At 34.0% G+C, this 24,369-nt stretch overlaps 1 protein-coding gene across 1 annotated transcript in view; it reads left to right on the top strand.

Annotated features, from left to right (window-relative positions):
* Positions 1-7,051: 7,051 nt before the first annotated feature.
* The window catches only part of LOC150098437 (nucleoporin NUP188-like), a 197,558-nt gene continuing 180,240 nt past the window's right edge, over positions 7,052-24,369 (top strand). The window contains exons 1-2 of the mRNA XM_090405211.1: positions 7,052-7,068; positions 21,922-21,976. Coding sequence (XP_090261337.1) covers positions 7,052-7,068; positions 21,922-21,976 — 72 coding nt within the window. The remainder of the gene's footprint in view (positions 7,069-21,921; positions 21,977-24,369) is intronic.

The following is a 24,369-nucleotide window of genomic DNA, read 5'->3' on the forward strand; positions in this document are numbered from 1 at the left end:
AGCAAAGATGCCACTACTGCAACAACAGAAACGGCCCCGAGTCCTGCGCTGCCCACACTCACATTTCTACAGCAGCGGTAAGGCACCGAGTGAGGCCTGGGGTGTTTAAGAATCTCGCATATGAAAACAGGCTGCCTCTTAAATCTATGAAAATGGCAATCGGTACCCTCAATATTCGAACTTTGGGAAGAGACTACAGAATAGATTTATTAATCAATGAACTAACCAATATCAACTTAGATATCCTGCTAGTGAATGAAACAAAAAGATTGAAAGAACTGACAGCAAGATGGTACAATGGCTCACAGATACTCCTAGGAGCATCCTCAAACAATGGCAAACAAGGCAGAGTGAGCTTCATTGTTAAATCTAAGCTCACCAAGTCGATCCTTTCTTGTAACATCATACCCGAAAGAATAGGTGTACTCTTAGTTGGAATAGAGAATAATATAACAATAAAATTAATATCCTGCTATGTTCCAACATCCGTAGCTGATAATCAAGAAATAGAAAATTTTTATATGAATCTTGAACAGGAATTAAATTACAAGTCAACATACACATTCGTTGGTGGTGACTTTAATGCAAAAATAGGATGTGGAAAAGAAAACGAAACGTTTTATAGGACCACATGGCCTGGGAGAAAGAAACAGAAGAGGAGAGAGATTAGCTGACTTTGCTGCAGCTGAACAACTCTTTATCATGAACACTTTTTTTCAACAAACGCCTAGGAAGAAGATGGACTTGGCAATCACCGAATGGAGACACAAAAAATGAAATTGACTACATTTTAACAGACTGTAAAAGACTGGTACAAAATGTTGGTACAATAGGCGAAACATACTTCAACATAGATTCTGACCACAAACTCCTCAGAGCCATTATAAGAATAGACCACAAAGAAGAACAACATATCAGGGCAACATCGAAAGCATAATATGACTTTTAAAATAATTTTAACATTCCATTATGTCTGATAAAAGGAAAAACTATCGGGCGCAGAATATCGCAAACGAAAATTGGAAAAAGAACTGGATATTCAGAAACAAAGCAGGGCTTTGCATAAATACCTACTACCTTAAATCATTACACTAGGGAACTAAGCAAAACCGAAACAGCTAATGTAATATGAAAGAAAATAAGCAAAAGCACAGAAATAAAAAATTCTGAGCTTATGGCAATTATTTCTAATTGCGATTCCAGTAATGTCAGTATCATTAACAATGAGGGCGAAAAGGAAAACTGATTTAACATCTTCCACTTAAAAAAAATTAAGTGGTTAACTTGAAATGAACATTGTTCCAGAAAGATGGAATCCATCTTTAAGTGATACCGAAAGACCTTTCGCAATGAAAGATCCACCGTCGAGACCAAAAATTGATTTCGTTTTTCCGTTCAGTTCTGATGGTCGGAAAGTTTCATTAAATTATTACACTGGGGAACAAAACATTGAAGAATATATTAATCGGCCATGATTAATGTATTCCAAAGAAAATGATTCTGTGTTTGTTTCTGTTGTAAGTTGTTTTCCAGGAATAAAATTTCACTCACTGCTGACGGATATAATGATTGGGAACATTTATATCTGTATATTAATGAACACGAAAAATCTAAAAAATCACCCGAAGGGAGTCCCATAAGAAGTGAATTTAGTTGTCGTCTAAGCTTAAATTAGAACAGACGATTGATTCAACGCAACAAAAGTTGTTAAATGCAGAGGCTCAGCACTGGAGGAGCATAATAGAACGCCTAATTGCGATTGTTCAATTTTTAGCTTAACAATGTTTGCCCTTTTTGGGAACATCTGATAATATTTAGTAAGGCATTTGATTCTATATTATTATTATTATTATTATTATTATTATTATTATTATTATATGACACCTCCAGGAGTCCAAAGACTCATCAAGGGAGAGTGTGCCAATAGCATAGAACGATTGATCCCTTCCAACTACTAACCGCGCTCAAATTTGCTTAATTTTTTGGGTGAGTCATTACTAGCGAGGCTCTACCAATCGAGCAACCTTTGCTGGCTCTCATCTTATTACAAACTAGAGAAATATAACATTAAACATAAGGCACTAAAGCGGTCAAGAAAATGGTTAAGTGAGAGATGACAGAGAGAGAGAGAGAGAGAGAGTAATATCGATGGGTTATGCTTCTGATTGCGCACTAGTAGCTATTGTGGTTCACTGTGACCAGTACTAGGTCCATTGTCACTTTTTATTATGACCTCTTATTTTATCAAGAATTCTTAATTTTTTATAAAAGATTCGGAAATTAATAATGTAGAAAAGTTTATCGTTTCAGGCAGAATTAAATAGAACAGCAAGAAGTTGGCTACTAGTGAGAAGCAATGCTTGATAAGAAGGGTAGTTCATAGAATTGTCAAACTATCATGTTGACATAATTGATTTTCCCGACAACTAAGAATTCAACATCACAATAATACAAAATAATTATAAGGTCTAACAGTAGATTAGCAAATGAATAACAGACAGAAATATCTTAAGAAAATATTTTACATGGAACGTATAATTCAGTGGAAGAGGTGTATGAGCACTCCACAGCACTAGGTCGCCTGAATAATGACCTAGGTTTGATACTAATCATCAACTAGAACTTTTTCTAAGCAGTTCTTTCAACTGGTTCCTGAGATATCGATCTCTAGCACCAGCAAGCAAGTTTTTCTCATGGAAACTTGGGTTTTTCATCCCATAAAACTCAAGAAAATCGAACGCAGAATCGACACTATTTCAAACAGTATTCAGTTGCTCCATCGACTTCAAGAAAGTATTTCACAAAGTCCAACATACTTGAATGATTGAATTATTAAAAAGAATTGGATTAGATGGTAAAGACATTATTAAAGAAAGACATAACAGTTCGAAAACAAGAGTCGGCCTTTGAATCAATGGTAAACACCGAGGAAAGCACAAATTCTGTGTGGAGGTTTTATTCAAGGACAGAAAATGTAAAAGTGTATGGCAAATTCAAACATTTAAAGAGAATCACGGGAAAGAAGAATTCATGCGAAACGTTCCTGAAAAGTAAACCAATGGTTTCCTCAAGGAATATAGAGAAAGTGTAAGAATTTTAAGCTATGATAAAAGAAACAAACAAAAAAAAATTATCTGAAAACTTTGGCAAGAATTTTTTTCATGATCGATATCATGAAAGAATTTAAAGATATTCTGACTGACGGGAGTAATTACTTTGGAAAGTTGCTGAACGAGACATACTATTAGGATAGTGGCAGGAAGGGCTCAAATGAATACACATATCAGTCGAAAAACCACACACTTGAAATATGCAAGAGAACTAAAATAGTAGTATGTGACTCAAAATGCTAAAATAAAATATATAGGTGTGAAAAATTATTGGGTTCCACTGCATAATTCACGAGGTCAAATTCCAAAGGAATGAAGTGGGTCACACATTACCCATCTGTCAGCATGACAATAGAAAATGAGTAGAGAAACTGAGAATTCTCTTAACGAGTCTTGCAGATAAGATTTATAATTTGGGAAGAACAAGTTTGGGTTTCAACTAAATTGTCAGGAGCAGATATTTATTTTAAATAAAAAACGGCATATGAATTTTGTATACCAAATAATTTATGTTTAGAGTCCATGTTGCCATCCACACCTGGGATGATATTTTTGAGTCTGTGTAGCTCAATGGAAGTGCTGTTTAAAATCCTCAGCACTAGACTGCCAAAAGAAAGAGAGCTGTCAGTTCAAATCTAGTCGCCGACCAGAGGAACTTTTTTTCGACCGGATCTTGAGAAACTCTATCTCTGGCATGGGCAAGCAGATTCTTTCTTCTGAAAACTCGGATTTTTCATCCAGTAAACTCAAAAAAATCAACGGTAGAGACAACACTATTTCAGACATTCAAAATATTGGGTTAGGGACCACGAGAGGGCGGCACTTGTTAGCCGTCTCTTTAATGCATGTCACTTTAATTACCACTAATTAAAGTGACATGCATTAAATGTTATTTAGTTTATAAGGAAACGACTAAAACAAGAAATAACAATAATAGACAAAATCCAAGAAATGGATTTTGTCTATTATTGTTTTGTCTGCGATTATTTGGCCATGTGTCCAGAATGGGAAGAATAGACCAGAAAGACTACCATCTGAAGGTCTGCTAAACAACGATGGAAGGTAAAAGATCCAAAGGAAGGCCCAGAATTAGATGGATAGACAAAATAAAAGAGGACCTGAAAACCAAATCACAACAAACGACACCAAAGGGACAGATTTGTTCAGACTCTCCCTAGACAGACAGAAATGGAAAGGGTTCATTCGGCCTCATTATCATCCACATAGATAATGGAAGAGGGGAGAAGAAGAAGAAGAAGAAGAAAAAGATTTAGTGGATATCATGGTCAGTTTGATGATTAAGACAAACTAGAAGAATCTTTAGAAAATAGCCAGGTACAGTTTAAATTTTGTAGATGTGAAAATGGGTTATATTTCATGATGTCAAGAGAAAAAAAAACTGTTCAAAAATCCTACCCTTATATTGTGTAAAAGTGCCAATACTTGGTGATATGTAAGTTCAGCTGCTGCCTGTGTAGCTCAGTGAAAGTGACGCCTGTGTCCTCTTTGCTTGGTCACTCGAAGTCAGACTTAAGTTCAAGTCTAGTCATCGACTGGAGGAACTCTTCCCTTTCTTCCACCGATTCCCGAGTTAGTCGATCTTTCGAATGAGCAAGCGGGTTTTTCCTCCCGGAAACTCCTATTTTTTATCCCTTAAACTCAAGAAAATCGACCATAGTATACACATTATTTCAGACAATAACATATATTGTTAGGGTTAAGTACCAAGAGATGGCAGCACTTGTTTGCTAGCCTCTTCATCGGTGGCTGCTATTATTAGTGATTGACATAAGTTATCTATCTCTGATTGGCTACTGGTGGAGATTGAACTGCCCACTCAGTCTCCAAAAGCTAGATAGGGTATAAAGGCCTCGCCTACTCCCTATAAGGGAATAAAAGACATTAGCTGATAGCTGAAGTTCAGCTGCTAGAATTAAAACACACTTAAGAAGATAGTTTGATATAAAATATGTTAGGCAAATTGTTTCTAAATTGTTCAGCCAAACTCAGTACTCAGTACTTCTTTCACTCCTAATCTGATGACAAAATGTCATATAAACATAAGTGGCAGAAATATTTTCTGATAGAGATATAGCACCAATGAACTTACGCATCTTACATGGAGAAGATAATATATTTATATTCCAGTCAGAACTCTACTTCGGAAATAATCGAGGAGAGTCACTAGCTTTGGCTGTTTCACAGTAAATGTGCTTGTAAGCAGTAATATATGCTGCACAGCATGTTCTGCTCAATTGTGTATGACGCAATTTGATAAAATATAAATGAATTCGCTAATGTCTTTACCATATAGGAGTAGGCGAGGCTGTATCTAATTTTCAAAAAAAAAAAAAAAAAAAAGCTAATGCCTTTTATTTTTGTATACGGAGTAGGCAAGCCGTTTTAGCCCTATCTAACTCTTTGGAGACTGAGTAGGCAGTTAAATCTCCACTGGCAGCCAATCAGAGATAGCTGGTCCAAGGCTGTCACTAATTAAGCGGTATGTAGTGAAGAGACGGCTAACAAGTGCCGCCATCTCGTGATGCCAAACCCTAACCCAATATTTTGAATGTCTGAAAATAGTTTGGGTTCTACGATCGATTTTCATGAGTTTACGGAATGAAAAACCCAAGTTTCCAGAGAAATTTTTTTTTTCCGGTGACAGAGATTGACTAACTCGGGAACTGGTTAATCAATCTCTGGCACTAGCAACCAGATTTTATATATTCGTATACACAATACATTGCAGCCTACTGGGCTTGCCACTTTCCCTTAGATTTTATATGAACTATCCCACCACTACCACCATCATTTGGAATATTTAGAAAATATTTAGCAGAAACGTTAACTCTGTTAAAGTTTCTGTTAATCTTTAAATGCTATCTTGAATTCGTAATGTTTTGCTAGTAATATTTTTATTAGGTATCCGAGGAAATAGGAAATAAATTTAGCATTTCCTTTTCCTTCTTACACTCACGCACCTCACTAGTGTCTACACGCATACACTCACGCCACTCCTCTCTAATAGCCCTCGTTTCACCGAGCTGGTTCTTTTGATCTCAATCTATCCAGCATCACTTTCTCCAGTTTTCTATCACAAATTTTATCAGAGTGCAACCTGCCTTATATAAGTCCTTTCTTTTTTCCAACACACTCCACACTTCCAAACTGCACATCGTTTTCTTCATACCTGGCTTACATCATGAACTCGTATGCAATCATTTCCCATTTCGACTAGCCGCTATCGTATCCTGGGAACAGCCTCCTTCCTTTTACCCTCTCACTGTTCTCCTCCGCTACTTCCAATGACCCTTTGTGATATTCCTCCCTATCATTATTGTCATTTTCAAATAATTTATATCTGCTCAAACAATGAAGTATTTCGTTGCACCTTTCAGCATCCTAATAGTGTCACTAACATAATTAATATTCGGAAGCAGAAAGCACGATTTCATAACTCTTACCCCCCCCCCCCCCACACACACATCCTTCTTAATTCTATGCATTACATCCAAGTCAGTTCCAATCAAAAAGTAATTATTTATTTCACTGTGGCATAAGCTCATTGTACAAATCTTTCAGATAGCTACATTATTATGATTCAAGTACAGTGCAAGAGAGAGAACACAAATATGTAGATTCATAAACCACGACGAGTCTTCGGAATTCATGGATGCGCAACAGTAATAAATATACGTATACAGGCAGAATTAATGAATAATGGATGGAGCTATTTTAAATTGCAAGAAAGGATGCAATCTAATTTTCTTATGTAATTTTTAGTAATTTAGAAACATCATCACATTATTTTCATTATTTTTCAAAAGCTAATCTTTCATTTGTAATTTTGTTGTTCGTAATTTTTAATTTTTCTTTTCCTTGTCGTGTTCATTACTGTATTTCATATCACAATTTAGAGTTACCCGACAAAAGTTTCAAAGATGGCGGGAGTACCAAGGTTCGTATTAACATGTGCGGTCAATTTTTAAGTAGGTGATAACATGCTTGTTGCGTGTATGTTCACATGAATGCTTCACATTGGAATAATACATGCAGGTTCCGTTTAATCTGGAATCAATTTCAATAATAAATCGCAAAATGCACAAGTGCCATTTTATAACAAAATTCTAACTCCATTACGATACCTGTATGATAATAGTAATTCGAGTTATGATATGATAACTGTATGGTAATAATAGTAATTCGAGTTATGATATGATAACTGTATGGTGATAATAGTAATCACCATTAACCATTCGTGTCCTTGCATGCCTCTAATGCCCTTACCCATATTGCCTCTCATAATCATAATTTAAGGATGAAGTAGTTAGTTAAAAAAATTTTAATGTGATATACAGTGGAGTTGACGGAGACCAAACAGCACAAGCAGGAGTCATGATTTGGATTCATAACTCCCTTTTAAAACAGTTAAAACTTTATAAATTATGGAATGAAAGAATAATAGAAGCTAGAATAAAAATAGATAGAGGCATATTTAACAATAATTGGTTTATTTTTTATTTTTGGTTTATATTCCCCAGAAGAAGAAAGAGAACAGGATAATATTGATTTTTATTACTTAAATTAAGGGGATATTAAATCCCACATAGTTTTAAAACCGAATGAGAAACTCAAAGATTGGAATCGGAGAGTTTCTTGCCGAATATAGTAAACTATAAAGTATCGGCGACAATAGCGTTAGCAGAAGCAAGTGATCCTAGTACGTAGTACAATACCGGACGACTCGTTGCAAAGATGGGGGAAGTTCAGATCGCTATTCTTAGGTATTTTCCATAATGTAAAAACACATTTCCTAGGAAATGTATGTTGTTATTATATTATGGAGGGAGGTCACTACCCAGACCGGTTTCAGCCTTTTTTGAGGCTTCATCAGTGAGTAGCTAGACCTAATACCAAAGTGTATAGCGAAAAGAACTTATATACTCTGCGAACGAGTTATCCATTGATTTTTATAATCAGCTACAAAACATATATAATAAAATAAATAAAAATGGTTACGTAATTTTAGCAGGAGACTTCAATGCAAGAATTGGAAACACGAAAATTAATAATAATATAGTAATACATGGAGAACATACTGTAAATAGGAATGGTAAAAAATTGATTGACTTTGTAGTTTATAATAACCTAAAAATAATGAATTCCTTCTATAAACATAAAGACATACATAAATATACTTGGGCAGCAAGAGGATGGAAATCAATATTAGATTATTTTATATTAAAGGAAAAGACATCAAATTTTTCACTAGATGTTAGTGAAAAATTTGCAGATATATGAAATAAGCAGATATAAGAACTAGAGGATATGAAATAAGCAGTGACCACTTCCTTGTTAAAATAAAATTAAGATTACCACCTAAATGGCTACAAGTAACAAGAACAGAAAGAAAATTTGAAACATTTGTTTATAAAACTAGACTATTGAATGACACAAATGTACAATGGTTATATGAACAAAGAATTAACCAATATCTAGATAAAATAAAACAAAATGAAGAAATAGAATGGCTTAATATAAAAACGATACTAAATGCAGCAGCAAATGAATGCTTAGGAAAGACAAAAAAATTCAATAAAAGGAAAAAACTGAAGATCTGGGATGATACAATCAAAGAAATAATCAAAAAGAAAAAAGAAGCCTATCACAAATGGGTAAGCAGTAAAAGATTAGAAGATGAAATAGAATGTAAAAGAATAAGAGCCATAGTTAAAAGAGAAGTCTGAAAAAAAAAAGACATAGAGAATCATGGAACAAATTTGTTTCTAATTTAGAACATGATTTGTATAAAATAAGACCCAATGTATATAAGATTTTGAAACACTTAAATGCAGATACCAAAGAAAACATAAAATTAAACACCGAATTGAAATTAGAAGAATTTCTAAATTACTACACAGAATTGTGGATAGACAAATATTTTAAAAAAGACAACTGGCAAACAATTAACAAAAATGAAAAGGAAATAACTAAAGAAGAATTAGAAATGAGCCTAAAAGAAACAAGAAACGGAAAATCACCTGCAGAAGATCAGCTATGTTCAGAACTATATAAATATGGAGGAACAAGATTCAAAGAAAGACTCTTTTTGTTTTTAAATAAAATTTATTCAACTGGTATTCATCCAATAGAATGGAAAAAAGCAATTGTGATTCCTATCTTTAAAAAAGGTAATAGAGATGACCCTAAAAACTATTGAGGTATCAGTATACTAAATTCCTGTTCCAAAATATATAGCAGAATCTTAAATATCAAACTAATGAAATATTCCAAAAACTTTATTTTTGAAGTACAGAATGGATTTAAGAAAGGACGATCATGTATAGACCTGGCCTTTTGCCTAAAATTAATAATAGAGAAAAGAAGAGAATACAATTTAGAAACACATATTGCATTTATTGACTTTGAAAAAGCATTTGACAAAGTTAAAAGAAACATTATTTAACATATTAAAAGAAAGACAAATACCAAATAATATCCTAAAAGCTATCACAAGTATATATGAAAATAATCAAATACAAATAAGATTAAATCACGAGCTATCATATACAAGAAAGATAAACCAAGGGATCCAACAGGGATGTTCCCTCTCAGCAACTCATTTTAATATTTACTTAAATGAAATAATAATAAAATGGAATAAAAATATACATCAAGGAATTAAACTTTTTCCTACAGTGAACTTAAACACTCTTCTTTTTGCCGACGACCAAATAATAATAAAAAATTCTGAAGATAACTTACAGAAAGCTATTTTAGATCTAAATGAGATAGTCAAAGATTATGGTATGATAATATCAACAGAAAAATAAAAAAAGTATGGCCTTTAAAGGACAAGATCCAGCAAGAACTAAGATAGTAATAGATAAGAAGATCTTAGAATGAATTCATTTAACTACCTAGGATGTATGATCACATATGAAAAAGATATAAACGTAAAAATTGTAAAATATTTAAAAATAACAGGTGTAATTAACTCTATATTTAAACCAAACCTAGTTCAAAAAAACCAGACTAAAAGTATACAATACATTAGCCCTACCAGTCTTAATGTATGGAAGTGAAATCTGGACAATAAAACAAAAAGACAAAGATTAATAATAGCAGAAATGAAGTTTATGAGAAAAACTGCAAAGTATACCATATTTGATTACAAAAGAAACGAAAAAATTATAAAAGAATTAAATCAAGAACCAGTAATAGAAAAAATTAAAAAATATAAACATAAATGGATGGAACACGTTCAAAGAATGAAAACAGAAAGATTACCAAAACAAGCCTTAAAGTACAAGCCATTAGAAAAAAAAGAAAAGCAGGATGTCCTCTTAAACGATTCAATGATGACTTATAAGGCCAGAACAGGCCATGCTAGGCCTAAATCCTTGATATGCATGATGATGAGTAGTTAGTCGTATATCATCAGTATTCATTTTTGTTTATAAATTGCATGTGCTGTCATCACTGATTGGCCCGGTTGCGCAAGGAAAAAAAAAACATTCCCATCTCCGTACGGGACCAGTTAACTTACCTTCAGTTGAATATCCCTGATAAAGGTTTTTCTCGTCCCATACAGGATTAGAACCTAAACGGTTGCATCGAAACCCATTGAGCAATAGAGACTTCTTCGATCTCTGTGATTTAATAATACTCAAGCTCCTTCGCACTATATGCACTGATATTTGATTCACTTTCCGATTAAGAAAAAGTTTTAGTGGTAATTTCAAAATAACTTGTACTGCCGTACAAGTGAGAGGTCGAAAACAGAAGTAAGGATCAACAAATAAAGTGCAGCTGCTTTTCACAGGCTTAGTAGAAACCTAATTTGCAGTTCTTATTTACTACTCTCTGTAATTTTATTCTCAAACTAATTGAACTGCCCACTCAGTCTCCAAAAGTTAGATAGGGCTAAATGGCCTCGCCTGCTCCCCGTATGCGGGAATAAAAAGGCGTTAGCTGATTTTTTTTTTTTAGCTGATATTATCCCATTTCTTCCCACACAGTCCTATAGTTAAGCTGAAAATAAACTCCAATTAAAACGCAAAGTCATTAACGTGAATGGCAATAATGCATTCTCATAAATAAAGGAAATAAAATTTTAACCTATTTCTCTTCAGATATCAGTTTTAAATGCATATTAAGAGTTGGAAAATTCAAACCCCTACAAAAAATCAATTTTGTGGATATATTCTAGCATAAATGTTTTAGGGAATTTTTGTTTCAGAGTTGTACTTTGATTATCAGTATATCTGTGACATCCTTGGAACAATTATAAATTAACCATCCATCCCTTGTCAAATTGCATAATATGTTGGTTTAAATTAAAGATGCCAGAAAATTAAATTCTTGGTTTCTTTCTTTATCCAAGTGTAAGCAAACGAAGTTTGCTCGTGAAGTCACTTCACGGCTTGTATATAGAGGCTAATGACTTCACATCAATTGCCTTAGTGTCCCATAATGCAACACGTATCGTTACGGACATGTATAATGCAATGAATTATGGTAAGGGCTACCAGCCCAGATTGATTTTGAGCTGCTCCAGAAGTGATACCAAGGTTGAAGTAATGGCAAAGTCATATTTCCATATACAAAAGGTGTGACACCCTCTTGCTAAAATACTCTGGATGTGCGTTGCATTATGGGATACTATGGCAATTGATGTGAAGTTATTAGCCTCTATATACAAGTAGTCCAATCATGAAGTCACTTCAGGCGAAAAGTTTGTTTGCTTACACTTGTATAAAGAAAGAAATCAAGAATATAATTTCTTGGCATCTTTAATTTATAATATAACCAAGTGGAAAAACTTTCAACAAATAATATGTTGGTTATTGTGTAGAGAGAGAAAGAAAATGTTGAATTTACATTTTAATGAAAAACAAACAAACAAATAAATAAATACATCACAATATTAGCCTGAGAATGCTAGCTTTGACTGAACCGTGGAGTTTTTTTCATCACCAGAAAAAAAAAAAAAAAAAAAAGTTTGACAAAACAAAGTTTATGAAGAGAAATATTCAGAAACCTTAGCAAGTGAGCACTGTTAGTGCAGACTCTGTTTTCCTTTTCTCTTGTATTAATTGAAACTGGACTGTTCCTATTAACACACAAACAAACATGAAAATGAAAATTATTAATAAAAAATGTAAAATAAAAGCAATTCATCATAACTTTTTTTTATGGTCTGTTTGACCCTCAAACCATCAGCAAGTCTCTCATTGAAGAGATCTAGGTCCTCTTTTTCATGATATTTATAATGAAGAGCTTGTTTAGGTAGTCTTTCCATTTGTATTCTTTTTAACATTCTTCATCCATTTGCATTTATATTTTCTGTATTATTGATTTGTGATTTAATTCTTTCATGATTTCTTTATTTTATGATCATAAATTTCATTTCAGTTGCTATTTGGATTATCCAGATTTCACTTGTATGCTGGGCTGGTTGGCAGTGGTTAATGTATCTGCTCTTCAGCCAAAAGGCTGCAGGTTCGAATCCTGCAGTCTGTGAAAATACTAGTGGTGGTGGTGGTGGGCAGTAGATGCTGTTGGTGTAGATGATGATGATGCTAGTAGCAGTTTTGTGTAGTTGGTGGAGACAGAGAGTTGTAGAGTAGATGCCCTCCCTCGATGAGTCTTTGGATTCCTTGGAGGTGTCACATAATAATAATAGTAGTGTTGGTAAAGCTCGTGTATTATAAACTTATAATCAAGTTTGTCTTTGTAACAGATTGGATTTAAGCACAAAATTTATTATATCTTATTTTTAAGAATATTGTAATTTTCATATTTATGTGATTTTCATCTTCATATGAAATGCATCCTAAATAACTCTAGAATTTAACTCTATATTATATCCACAGTTAACATGAACATCCTCAGAGAGAGAACAGAATATCAGTTAAGTACATTTAAAACATGAATCATAAGATCTGATTCACATGACATGCACTTACTAGCTTGTATCTCAGTCACATCCAAGTTAACAGGAGGATATAATATTAGAGTTTGAAAAATCAAAATGGATAGCTTCTGTAATTAAAAATTGAAAAGCTTGTTCAGTATTATGGAAAAAAGAAAAAAAAACAATTAGTGACAATTTTTTCCCATATCTTTGAGATTGGTACAATCCGAGTAATTTAAGATTTGAGTAATGTCATTAATGTTTCACATGTTTCAAGAAAGAATTCGATGTCAAATGTCAGCGGCATGGCAAGAGGCCAGACCTCTCCAGTTTTAAAAAATTGATGTAGTCCTGATGTTCTTGGATTCTAATTTTAACAGAATAACTATCCAGAATAACAAAGTTAACACAAACTGGTCAGGCACCTGTAGAGAAAGAGAGAGAGGTGATTTATCCCTTTTTCTTTTTTATTATAATATTCAATAAATTATTTAATTTTGAATTACAAAAAAGCTGTCTATTTTGCTCTTTCAAACCTTTTTGTTATATTCTTCAGTAACAATGAAGACAGCTTCTAAAGTAGTTTGAAAGTTGATGAAAGTTTATTTTTCACTTGGTTAGAGTATAATAAAATTAGTTTAATCCTTTATCCAAGTGTGAGCAAACAAAGTTTGCACCTGAAAGTATCTTCAGGACTGGGGTAAGGTGGTACAACACCAGGGCAACTCATTGCAAAGGTGGAGCAAGCTACCAACACTCCTATCTCAGTATCTCCCATAATGCAAAACACATCTCCTTGCGGATATGCCTAATGTTATGCATTAAGGGAAGGGCCACTACCCAGACTAGTTTCGACCTTTATTTGAGGTCTCTTCAGTGGGAGCCAGGCCCAAGTGAAGATACCAGGCAGAAGCATTAGCAGGTCATCTCTACCTATAGGAGGGCCTGGCTCCCACTGAAGAGACCTCAAATAAAGGTCGAAACTAGTCTGGGTAGTGGCCCTTCCCTTAATGCATAACATTAGGCATATCCGCAAGGAGATGTGTTTTGCATTATGGGAGATACTGAGATAGGAGTGTTGGTAGCTTGCTCCACCTTTGCAATGAGTTGCCCTGGTGTTGTACCACCTTACCCCAGTCCTGAAGATACTTTCAGGTGCAAACTTTGTTTGCTCACACTTGGATAAAGGATTAAACTAATTTTATTATAGTTTGAAAGTATTGTATAGCTTGTACTTGCAAAGAATCTGAGCTATTTGTTCTTACATTCCTTTAACATTGGGGATGGAAATTCTTTTTAAATCTGACTGAGGTAATGATAACTGTCATTTGCTTATCAGTCTTGAAGTTATTGGAAATAATCACCATTAATCATTCATTCATTTTTTTTTTTTTTTGTAATATTGAATCAACTATTTCATTTTCAATATTACAGAAGCTATCCGTTTTGATCTTTTGAACTGTTATATTGTATTTTCTCAGCTATGACCAAGATATAAACTATATCTTGTTATTTATATTTTCATTGTACAGTAAACCTTCGATTTAATGGACTAATAGGGGCTAACGGGTATCCATTAAATCGAAAGTTCTTAAAATCGCGAAATTTTTAAAAATAAAAATATCTGTAACATTATATTGCAATTTTATCGATATTACACTGTAATATTGTGTGTAAAACAATTTTCACACTTTTAGATAAGTTAATGTTTGATGTTAAGGCACTTGGTTTAGGTAATCCTGCTGTGAAAAACTTGATTATATAGAGAAACCTGTGGAGAATTCATGACTAAAATTAACACACGTGAATCACAGTATAGTTCACCCACCAATTAGAGATCTTTTAACACTTCTGCGCATGTTAGAAAAAGGAGAATCCATTCTGATAATAGGGTAAATCAGTCTGTATTGTGGGATGAGTTGTTTATTATTACCGGTTGGAAAATTAACTTCTCTTTTATGATTATTGTAGTTAACTATGTTGCTTGTATAACAGTTGGAAAATTGTACCTATAAAGCACGTGATTTCGCGTGTTGGCGACCAATTCGGACGTCCTTCATTTCTTTCTCCCCTTCAGCATGAATCGACTTCTTGGAAAGACGCGAAGCAGGGACCTACAAACGGTGGGCGAACTATAGTAGGTTTTTTATTATGTAAATATTTCGTCCTAGGTATCTTAGGACATCATCAATACAGTAGAACAATACTAGGGATGACACAAAGGATGGGGTGCATATGTACAATGAAATCCAAATTGCATGCAGTGGCACTTTGTGGCCTGAACTTAAATTAGATTAAATTGAATTAAATTAATTAAATTAAATTACAGTTAAGTTATTTTTACACAATTTTGTATGACAATTTCCCATACTTTAGGGATGGCAAGAACATCATTGCGGTTTAGATTTGGTCTGTGAAGTAGGGCTTCAGCACTCTCTTTATATAAGCATTCATATTTATATGAAGATCTGTGTAGGAGTTTTGTCTTTTCCCAGTGGAGCTTGTGGTTTGGGTTTTCAACTCCGTGTTGAGCGAGGCCTGATTTTTGTGGTTTGATGAGGCGGATATGGTCTTGATGTTCCGAAATGCATTTAAAAACTGATCTGCCTGTCTGTCCATAATAATAGAGTTTACAAGAGCATGGAACCTTGTACACCAGGTAGTAGCATAGGTGAAAGTTATCTTTGGGCAAAGGTAACAGGTTGTGGATCTGGTTGATGGATTTGTAGGTGGCAGTTAAGTAAAAATAACTTACCTGTAATTTAATTTTAATTTAATTTAATTAATTTAATTCAATTTAATCTAATTTAAGTTCAGGCTGCAATGTACCACTGCGTGCAATTTGGATTCCATTGTACGTACGCACCTCATACTTTGTGTCATTCCTAGTATTGCTCTACTGTACTGATGATGTCCTAAAGATACCTAGGACGAAATATTTACGTAATAAAAAACCTACTACTGTGGATCATGTGTGTTAATTTTAGTCCTGCTTTGAAAAAAACCATCACATTTTTTTTAACTTTTGAATTCTGCTGTTTTTTAATAATTAACTTCCTAAAATTACGAAAATTTGTGTAATAAAACTGCCACAGAAAGTCATGCTACGCAATAAAAGAACCAATTACAGTGTGATTGGTGATCACGTCCTAATCATTCCCGGAACATGTTTTATTAGCGGTGACTCATTTATGTTGGCTAAATTACTAGTGTTTTCCAACGTATGATGGCCTATTTGTCAAAATTTGTTAAAAATAACAGGAAATTAATAATAAAAAATAACCTGTTAATTTAATTATAAGCAAATCTTGGTTAAAAGCATTTTAAAATTAACAGGGTGTTAATTTTCACATGTGACTGAAAATTTTGTCTGTTAAATCTGGTCTGTTAAATCGAGGGTTTGCTGTAGTTAAGGTATATCTTCTCTCAATGACAATGTCCATGTATCATTGGAAAAAATATGGAGTTTTTAATAAATTCTATATGTGTTAATGCAAATCATACTTATATTTATTACTATTTTACATCTAGTTAGATGTTGACCTTTAAAAGCCATAGTTTTTGATTTTTCTGTTGCTAACGTTCCAAAATCTTCACCTATTTCATTTAGGTTTAGAATAGCTTTCTTAAGATTGCTTTCAGAATTTGTAATTATCACCTGATAATTATCAGCAAAAAAAAAGGAATGTGCTTAAATTACCTTATATGATAGTTTAATACCTTGCATTTTTCCATGTCATTTATACAGTCAGCCCTCTACTTCACAACGTACATGCAACTTACAACTAACTCCACGAGCAACCATTAACCTGTTTACTGGAATGAAGTGGTATTCACTGTAAAACTGTCTGACTCCTGCAACCCATGGATTGTGATGTTATTGATACTTTTCCCCAGGCTGTTGCTGAGAGAGAGTGAGGAAACCCTCAGAAAGTTTTGGAAAGAATATAACATCCTGCATCTTACTATGATATATCATTCAGTGAGGTGACAGCAGAGTGTATGAATGGAGTTTGGAAGAAGCTACTGAAATCATTTGTTTGACAAAGATACAGCCTTACAAGAGAAAAAAAGAGGAGAGAGTGAAAAAAAAACAAACTGGAAAGTCATCCCTCAAAAAGTTTACAGTAAAAAAAAAATAAATAAAATGAAAAAAAAATTTATAAAAACTGCCTCATTAACTGAGGCATTTGCCTTTGTTCAATTGTTTGAGGAAATGGATCCTAACATGGAAATATTTAGCAAATTAGACAGAATGATGCAAGCTGCAATTGCTTGCAAAGTATGTGCAGACTAAGTTAGATGTAATGTATAAAATTTCTAAGTAGCTAACTCCTGCTCTCACCTTACCTCTGAAGATGAACCTTAGACCTTTCACAAGTTATGCATCTTGTGAACCAACCTCAGAACATTGCAGTTCCTGAATCTGAAGAATTTGTTGTTAATGTCCTGGCTGCCCCTGTCTCTTCATATAAATAATCCAATTAATAAAGCACCAGTGAACAGTTAGCTTTGCTCCATCTGTTTCCAGCTGATTAATTTACTGGTAAGTGGCAATGTACATTCATGTTTCATTGTTTGTTACAGTACAGTACTATATACGGAAATTTTATCTTAAAATTTGTTCATTGTATTATTTCACTCTAAAGAAGTATAAAATTAGTTAAAAATAATATAATAAAACATACCCACACATTTTAGCTTTCAGTAATATTAATTTTTAATTTATCCTTATGGTTCATATAGTGATTTTTGACTTATGATGCAATTGTTGGAATGGAACCCCTGTTGTAAGTTGAGGACTGCTTTATTAATTAAAGTAGCAGATAAGATTCTTTCCTTGACTAATTCCTTGGTTTATTTCTATCCAAGGTGATAGTTTTGAGTTAAGTATCTCTACTTTGTTGTCTTCATATATGCATGTACGAGAGTGGTCTGAAAAGTTCTCGGCCTAACAATGAAAAAATGATAATAAATTTAGTTTAATCCTTTATCCAAGTGTGAGCAAACAAAGTTTGTGCCTGAAAGTATCTTCAGGACTTATCTCCCATATTGCAAAACACATCTCCTTGCAGATATGTATAATGTTATGCATTAAGGGAAGGGCCACTACCCAGACTAGTTTCGACCTTTATTGAGGTCTCTTCAGTGGGAGCCGGCCCAAGTGGAGATACCAGGCAGAAGCATTAGCAAGGTCATCTCTACCTATAGGAGTTGCCAAACGGTGTGCCACCTTTTTATTAAATTACTCTGGATTTAGAGAAAGATGTTGAAAGTTTATTTTTCACTTGGTTAGACTATAATAAATTTAGTTGAATCCTTTATCCAAGTGTGAGCAAACAAAGTTTGTGCCTGAAAGTATCTTCAGGACTGGGGTTCAACATCTTTCTCTAAATCCAGAGTAATTTAATAAAAAGGTGGCACACCATTTGGCAACTCCTATAGGTAGAGATGACCTTGCTAATGCTTCTGCCTGGTATCTCCACTTGGGCCTGGCTCCCAATGAAGAGACCTCAGTAAAGGTCGAAACTAGTCTGGGTAGTGGCCCTTCCCTTAATGCATAACATTATACATATCTGCAAGGAGATGTGTTTTGCATTATGGGAGATACTGAGATAGGAGTGATGTTAGCTTGCTCCACCTTTGCAACGAGTTGCCCGGTGTTGTACCACCTTACCCCAGTCCTGAAGATACTTTCAGGCACAAACTTTGTTTGCTCACACTTGGATAAAGGATTAAACTAAATTTATTATCGTCTAACCAAGTGAAAAATAAACTTTCAACGTGCACTTCTAGATTGTTCTCTATTCTTTTTTATATTAATAATTCTAGACAGCAAACTATCTATACATGAACAAAAGTCTCAAAAACCATTCTGTATTTTCAGAATAAATCTTCATTTTGTTTTTTTTATTGAATATTCTGCTGTATACTTTCTATTAGGAATTTGGAAGGTTTATACCTCAATAATGTTTGTTGTAGTAATTTTGTAGTGTGATGTTTGGTGTTGTAATTTTGTTCAGTTGCATTCTTGCTATTCATTTGTTTCTACTGTGTATTTTCTGAAAATGGGCTGGACTGGTTGGCTGAGTGGTTAGCATACCTGCTCTCCAACCAACAGGTTGTGGGTTTGAATCGTGCTGTGTGCGTGGATGTTTGTAATAGTCTTACCTTGTGTATTGCTATAACCTTTGATATGGCACAGTATGACTTTTGCTGTCCTTATGCTATAAATCATCATCATCATCTGAAAATGATATCCATGAAGAAAGTGCACATATGCACTATGGAAAGCTTCGGCATGAATACTGAGTTATTCTCTAAATTTTTCCAAGTGGATGCATTGTGAGAATTGGTTCCTTTATGCCTTGAAAAATGTGAAACATTTGTGGACTGTTAGAACGAACTGAAAGAAGGAAAGCATTAATGTATGTTAAAAGTGTAATATAGGTTAGAGCATTTTGAAATGGGAACTAGTGTTGCCTGTAGTAAACAAAAAACCTCTTGGAAATATTAGCCATGATAACAAAGGGAATGGAGTGGAAGAACTTAAGCAATAGTTGTTGAAAATAGAGTAAGAGTGAAATGGATGAACAATGAAACAAGCAAGCTCTGTTGGAAAAGAAAATGTTATGGACAAGATTACATGAAAGTTGGTGATCAGATCCATGAAGAGGCTTAGGTGCAGGCTATGAAGGTGACAAGCATGGTAAAGTAAAGTAAGTAAAGTTGCAATATGAGAGTAGATTGGCTGGTCAGGCCAAGGTTGATTCAAGGGAAAAAGTTATTGATGTAATTTTGAATGATTGTAGTTTCTCCAAAATACAGATAGAAAAAAATTATTAATAAAACAAAAGTAACAAGGATGAATGAGGAGGAGGAGAAATGTCTTTAAAAGACTGAAAATGAATTCGGAATGACTGCTGCTTGAGTTCCAACATCTTAGAGGAGAGCAAAATTATGAATGCAAAGATAGAGAAAAGAGTAGAAATAAAAAAAATAATAAATGCTTTAACTATGTTTTGTTTGAGGGCAAGTTCTTTCAGAGAGAGAGAGAGAGAGAGAGATATCGTTCTAATTATTTATCTTAATGAATTAAAGATGCCAAGAAATTATATTCTTGGTTTCATCCTTTATCCAAGTGCAAGCAAACAAAGTTTGCACATGCAGACTTCACAACTAGGCTACTTGTATACAGTGGCGTATTTAGGTATAGGCCGTATAGACCCGGGCCTAGAGCGACAAATTTTGATGGGCAGCGGAAATTTCCGGGCTCTCATTTTTGTAATTATATTTATATTATGAATTTAAGATATAAATAGGCTATGCATGTAAATCAACATGTTCATTAAATATGGGGGGGGCGGCACTTTCTGCGGGCCTAGAGGTGGGAAATACCTAAATACGCCACTGCTTGTATATAGAAGCTAATGACTTCACATCAATTGCCTTGGTATCCCATAATGCAAAGCACATATCCTTACGCACACGAATAATGCTATGCATTATGGGAAGGGCTACTACCTAGACCGGTTTTGATCTTTATTCAGGTTTCATCAGTGGGAGCCAGACCTGAAAGTGATACCAAGGTTGAAGTAATGTAGAAGTCATATTTCCATATACAAGCATTCACTTATTACTAAAATACTCTGGATTAGAGATAGATGTTGAAATTTTTTTTCCATTTGGTTATGCTATGAAGTAAAGACGCCAAGATATTATATTCTTGGTTTCATCCTTTATCCAAGTTTAAAAAAATCCAAGTGGGCAAACAGCCCACTACCCAGTCTGGGTAGTTGCCCATCCCAGCAGTTGGATGGACAATAAGGATGATAGTTGCTTGTCCTTATGGACATGTATACTGCATAGCATTATACATATCCATAAGGATATGTGCTTTGCATTATGGGATACTAAGACAATTGATGTGGCCTCTATATACAAGTAGCCCAGTCACGAAGTCACTTCACATGCAAACTTTGTTTGCTTACACTTGGATAAAGGATGAAACCAAGAATATACTTTCTTGACATCTTTAATTCATAGCATAACCAAGTGGGAAAAACTTTCAATATTTATCCTAACTTTGTCAGCTGATTTACAATTAATGGTTTGCTTAATATATTCATTGTATTTTACCTTCAGGTTTGAAGTTCGATGTGTTATGAGAATGATGATGTATTGGCCTGTTCACAGAATAGAATGAATTTGCTGTTAAATATTTCTTTATTTATAGTCTAAAGCATATAAGCACATATATAAAGCATATTTTATATCATACTAAAATTTTAAAACTTGATGAGCAGTCTCTTTGAGTATACTGGTTTAATTTTATTATGGATAATCACTCCATCTCCATGTAATGCCAGTCATAAGGTAATGTTAGAAGATGAGAATCTCATTATACAGTTTCACCTGTCTGTAACATGTCCTAAAAAAGTATTCACCAGAAAACATGAGAAGTGTACTTCATGTTGAATTACATCAATTACGCCAGCCTAGCTGGCTGAGTGGTTAGCGTGTCCGCTCTCCAGTCAAGAGGCTGCGGGTTCAAATCCCGCTGTGGGCATGGATGTTTGTGATTGTCTGTGGAAATACTAGTGGTGGTCGGCGGTAGATAGCGTTGATGTAGTTGCAGTCAGCTGGTGGATTGTGAGTGGTGGAAGTAAAGTCGTAGAGTGGATGCCCTCCCTCAATGAGTCTTTGGACTCCCTGGAGATGACAAACAATAATATAATATAAGAAATCGTTGCATAAGTTTCATGAAAATTGAAGAATTTTCATGAATTTTCAAAAAATAATTTTTCAAAATTTTCAAAAAGAATTTAAAAAAAAAATAAAATAAATAATAATAAAATGCAGTATTCATTTGATGTAATTCATTTCTTTTAGGTCTGCTAAAGATCTTTGGGTTCTTATATCAGGAACATCTCATTTGAAATCAAAGGTATATTAGAATTTTATTTACTAGTTAATAATTTCTGGTTTCAGTTATCTTCTATAGCACCCTTCTAGATAATACATTGACTTAATTTTCTATCATGCTAAAATTTTAAAACTTGATGAGCAGTCTGTTTGAGTATACTGGTTTAATTTTATTATGGATAACCACTTCATCTCCATGTAATGCCAGTCATAAGGTAATGTTAGATGAGAATCACATTATACAGTTTTACCTCTCTGTAACATGTCCTAAGAAAGTATTCACCAGAAAACTAGCATGAGAAGTGTACTTCATGTTGAATTACATAAAATATTTATAACCCATGCAAAATTGCTAATCTTTGATGGCCCTTTTTTTTTTTAGAAAAAGAGAAATTCAAAGAAATATACAGATTGAAATTATTTTAACTTTGATTTTATTAGAACAGTATATTATATTTATATTTAATCTGAACTGTAATATAGCATATATAATTATGTGGCTTACTGTGTGAAATGACATGCTGTATTGGCCATACATGGATAATTGAACTTGTTTTAAATTGGCACATTTTTGTTTGCTTTCATAACTGTATAATGTTCCTTATATAGAGAAATCTATGGAGTATTCATAACTTTAAATTCACATTTCTAAATCACTTAATGAATTGAACAATGTAGATCCGAATATAAATTAAATTATACTTTAATAAATATTTCCGATATTTCGGCAACGTCACATTGCCATTTTCAAAAGGAACTTACAAAAAGGTACGTGCACGCAGGCACTACAACACAGTAACTGAGAATGAAGGTATGAAGCTATCGTTCTCCTAGAAGTCCTGATGGTGCCCTCTACCGGGCTAAGTAGGTGTTCTTGGCCGTTGGGCTGAAGGTCTGCTGATGTATGCCTCCCAAATTTGAGGCAGTCGCATACAACCAAATTTGTTGAGGTTTGGGGAGTTTCTTAGGGCTGAGGCTGATTCCATAAATAGTCTTTCGAATTTGTATTTGCTACGGTGTATTACTGTAGCTTTCTTCCATCGTATTCTGTGGTGTGTATCCAGGGCATGGTCTGCAAGACCAGAGTGGCTGTACTTGTGAAATTCACTGTACTTGTATAAATTCACATATGTCACAGTAATTAACTTTTAATAATATGTAAATATTTTGTCTTAAGTATCATAAGACATCATCAGCACAGTTATAAACAACAATTGGAATTACAATCAAAAACACATTAGTGCACATACGTTGGAATCTCTCTATGTATATAGTAGCATGTTTAAGGACTAAATACTATTGGGCAATAATTAAATTAAATTAAAACTGATAAATTTATTTTATACAGTTGAGGATAACAATTTCTCAAACTTTTGGAGTAGTGAGACAGTCTCATGGTTAAGATTGGGTCTGTGCTGTAAGGCTTCAGCACTTTCTTTATACAAACACTCATGTTTATATATGGATCGATGTAGTAGCTTGGTGTGGTGCCATTGGATTCTGTGGTTGGCATTTTCAACACCATGTTGTGTGAGACCAGATTTGTGAGGTTTGATAAGAAGGTGTGGTCTTGGTCTTGATGTTCAGAGATGCGTTTATCTACAGATCTTCCTGTTTCTCCATAGTATGACAAGTTACAAGAACATGGCACTTCGTATACACCAGGTAGCATCAGTGGTGAGAGTCTTTTGGAGAAGGTAACAAATTGTGAATTTGGTTTATTGGTAGCAGAGAGATTGTATTGCTTCAAAATTTTTGACAAACGTTCGAGATGCCTTTGATATATGGTATAGGAGTCCTGTGGCTTCTTCTTGTCTAAGTTGATGTTTCGGAGGGTGGCTAATAATTTTTTGAGTTGTTATTGGATTAAATCCATTTAGTGAGGCTGTATCTTTAATAATTTCCAATTCTTGTTTTAAAGATTCTTCAGAGGAACAAAATTTGTGCGCTTTGGATACAAGATTTTATGATGCTGTATTTTTGAGATGGATGGTCAGCTGATGTATTGTAGATATACATCAGCTGATGTATACATGTACGACCTGAAAAAGTTGGTTTTCGATAGGCCGAAGTGGAAATGGAACCATCTTGATTACATTGGATGTGTATGTTGAGGAAGGAAATACTTTGTGATGATTTCTTTTCTAGTGTAAATTTGATGCGAGGATGTAGGTTTCATGTCTGCAGTTTCTCATGATACGATACACCAAGTCTGTGTACTGCACAAGTAGAAATAAAGGGGTATAAGTTTGAAAAAATTAGATGGTCAGGCATGCAGACCTCCATGACCATTCCGTTCCTTAGTTCCAATTCAAGTATTCTGTGACATGGCAGTTAAATGAACTGGAATGTTGTCTTGTTTAGCATATTTAATCCAATATCAAGGAAAATGTTTTCTAAAAAAAGATGTAGCAC

The sequence above is a fragment of the Typopeltis vanoorti genome, chromosome 15 (genome assembly GCF_054136105.1).
Source record: "Typopeltis vanoorti isolate ZY-2024b chromosome 15, IOZ_Tvanoo_1.0, whole genome shotgun sequence".
Taxonomy (NCBI): Eukaryota; Metazoa; Arthropoda; class Arachnida; order Uropygi; family Thelyphonidae; genus Typopeltis; species Typopeltis vanoorti.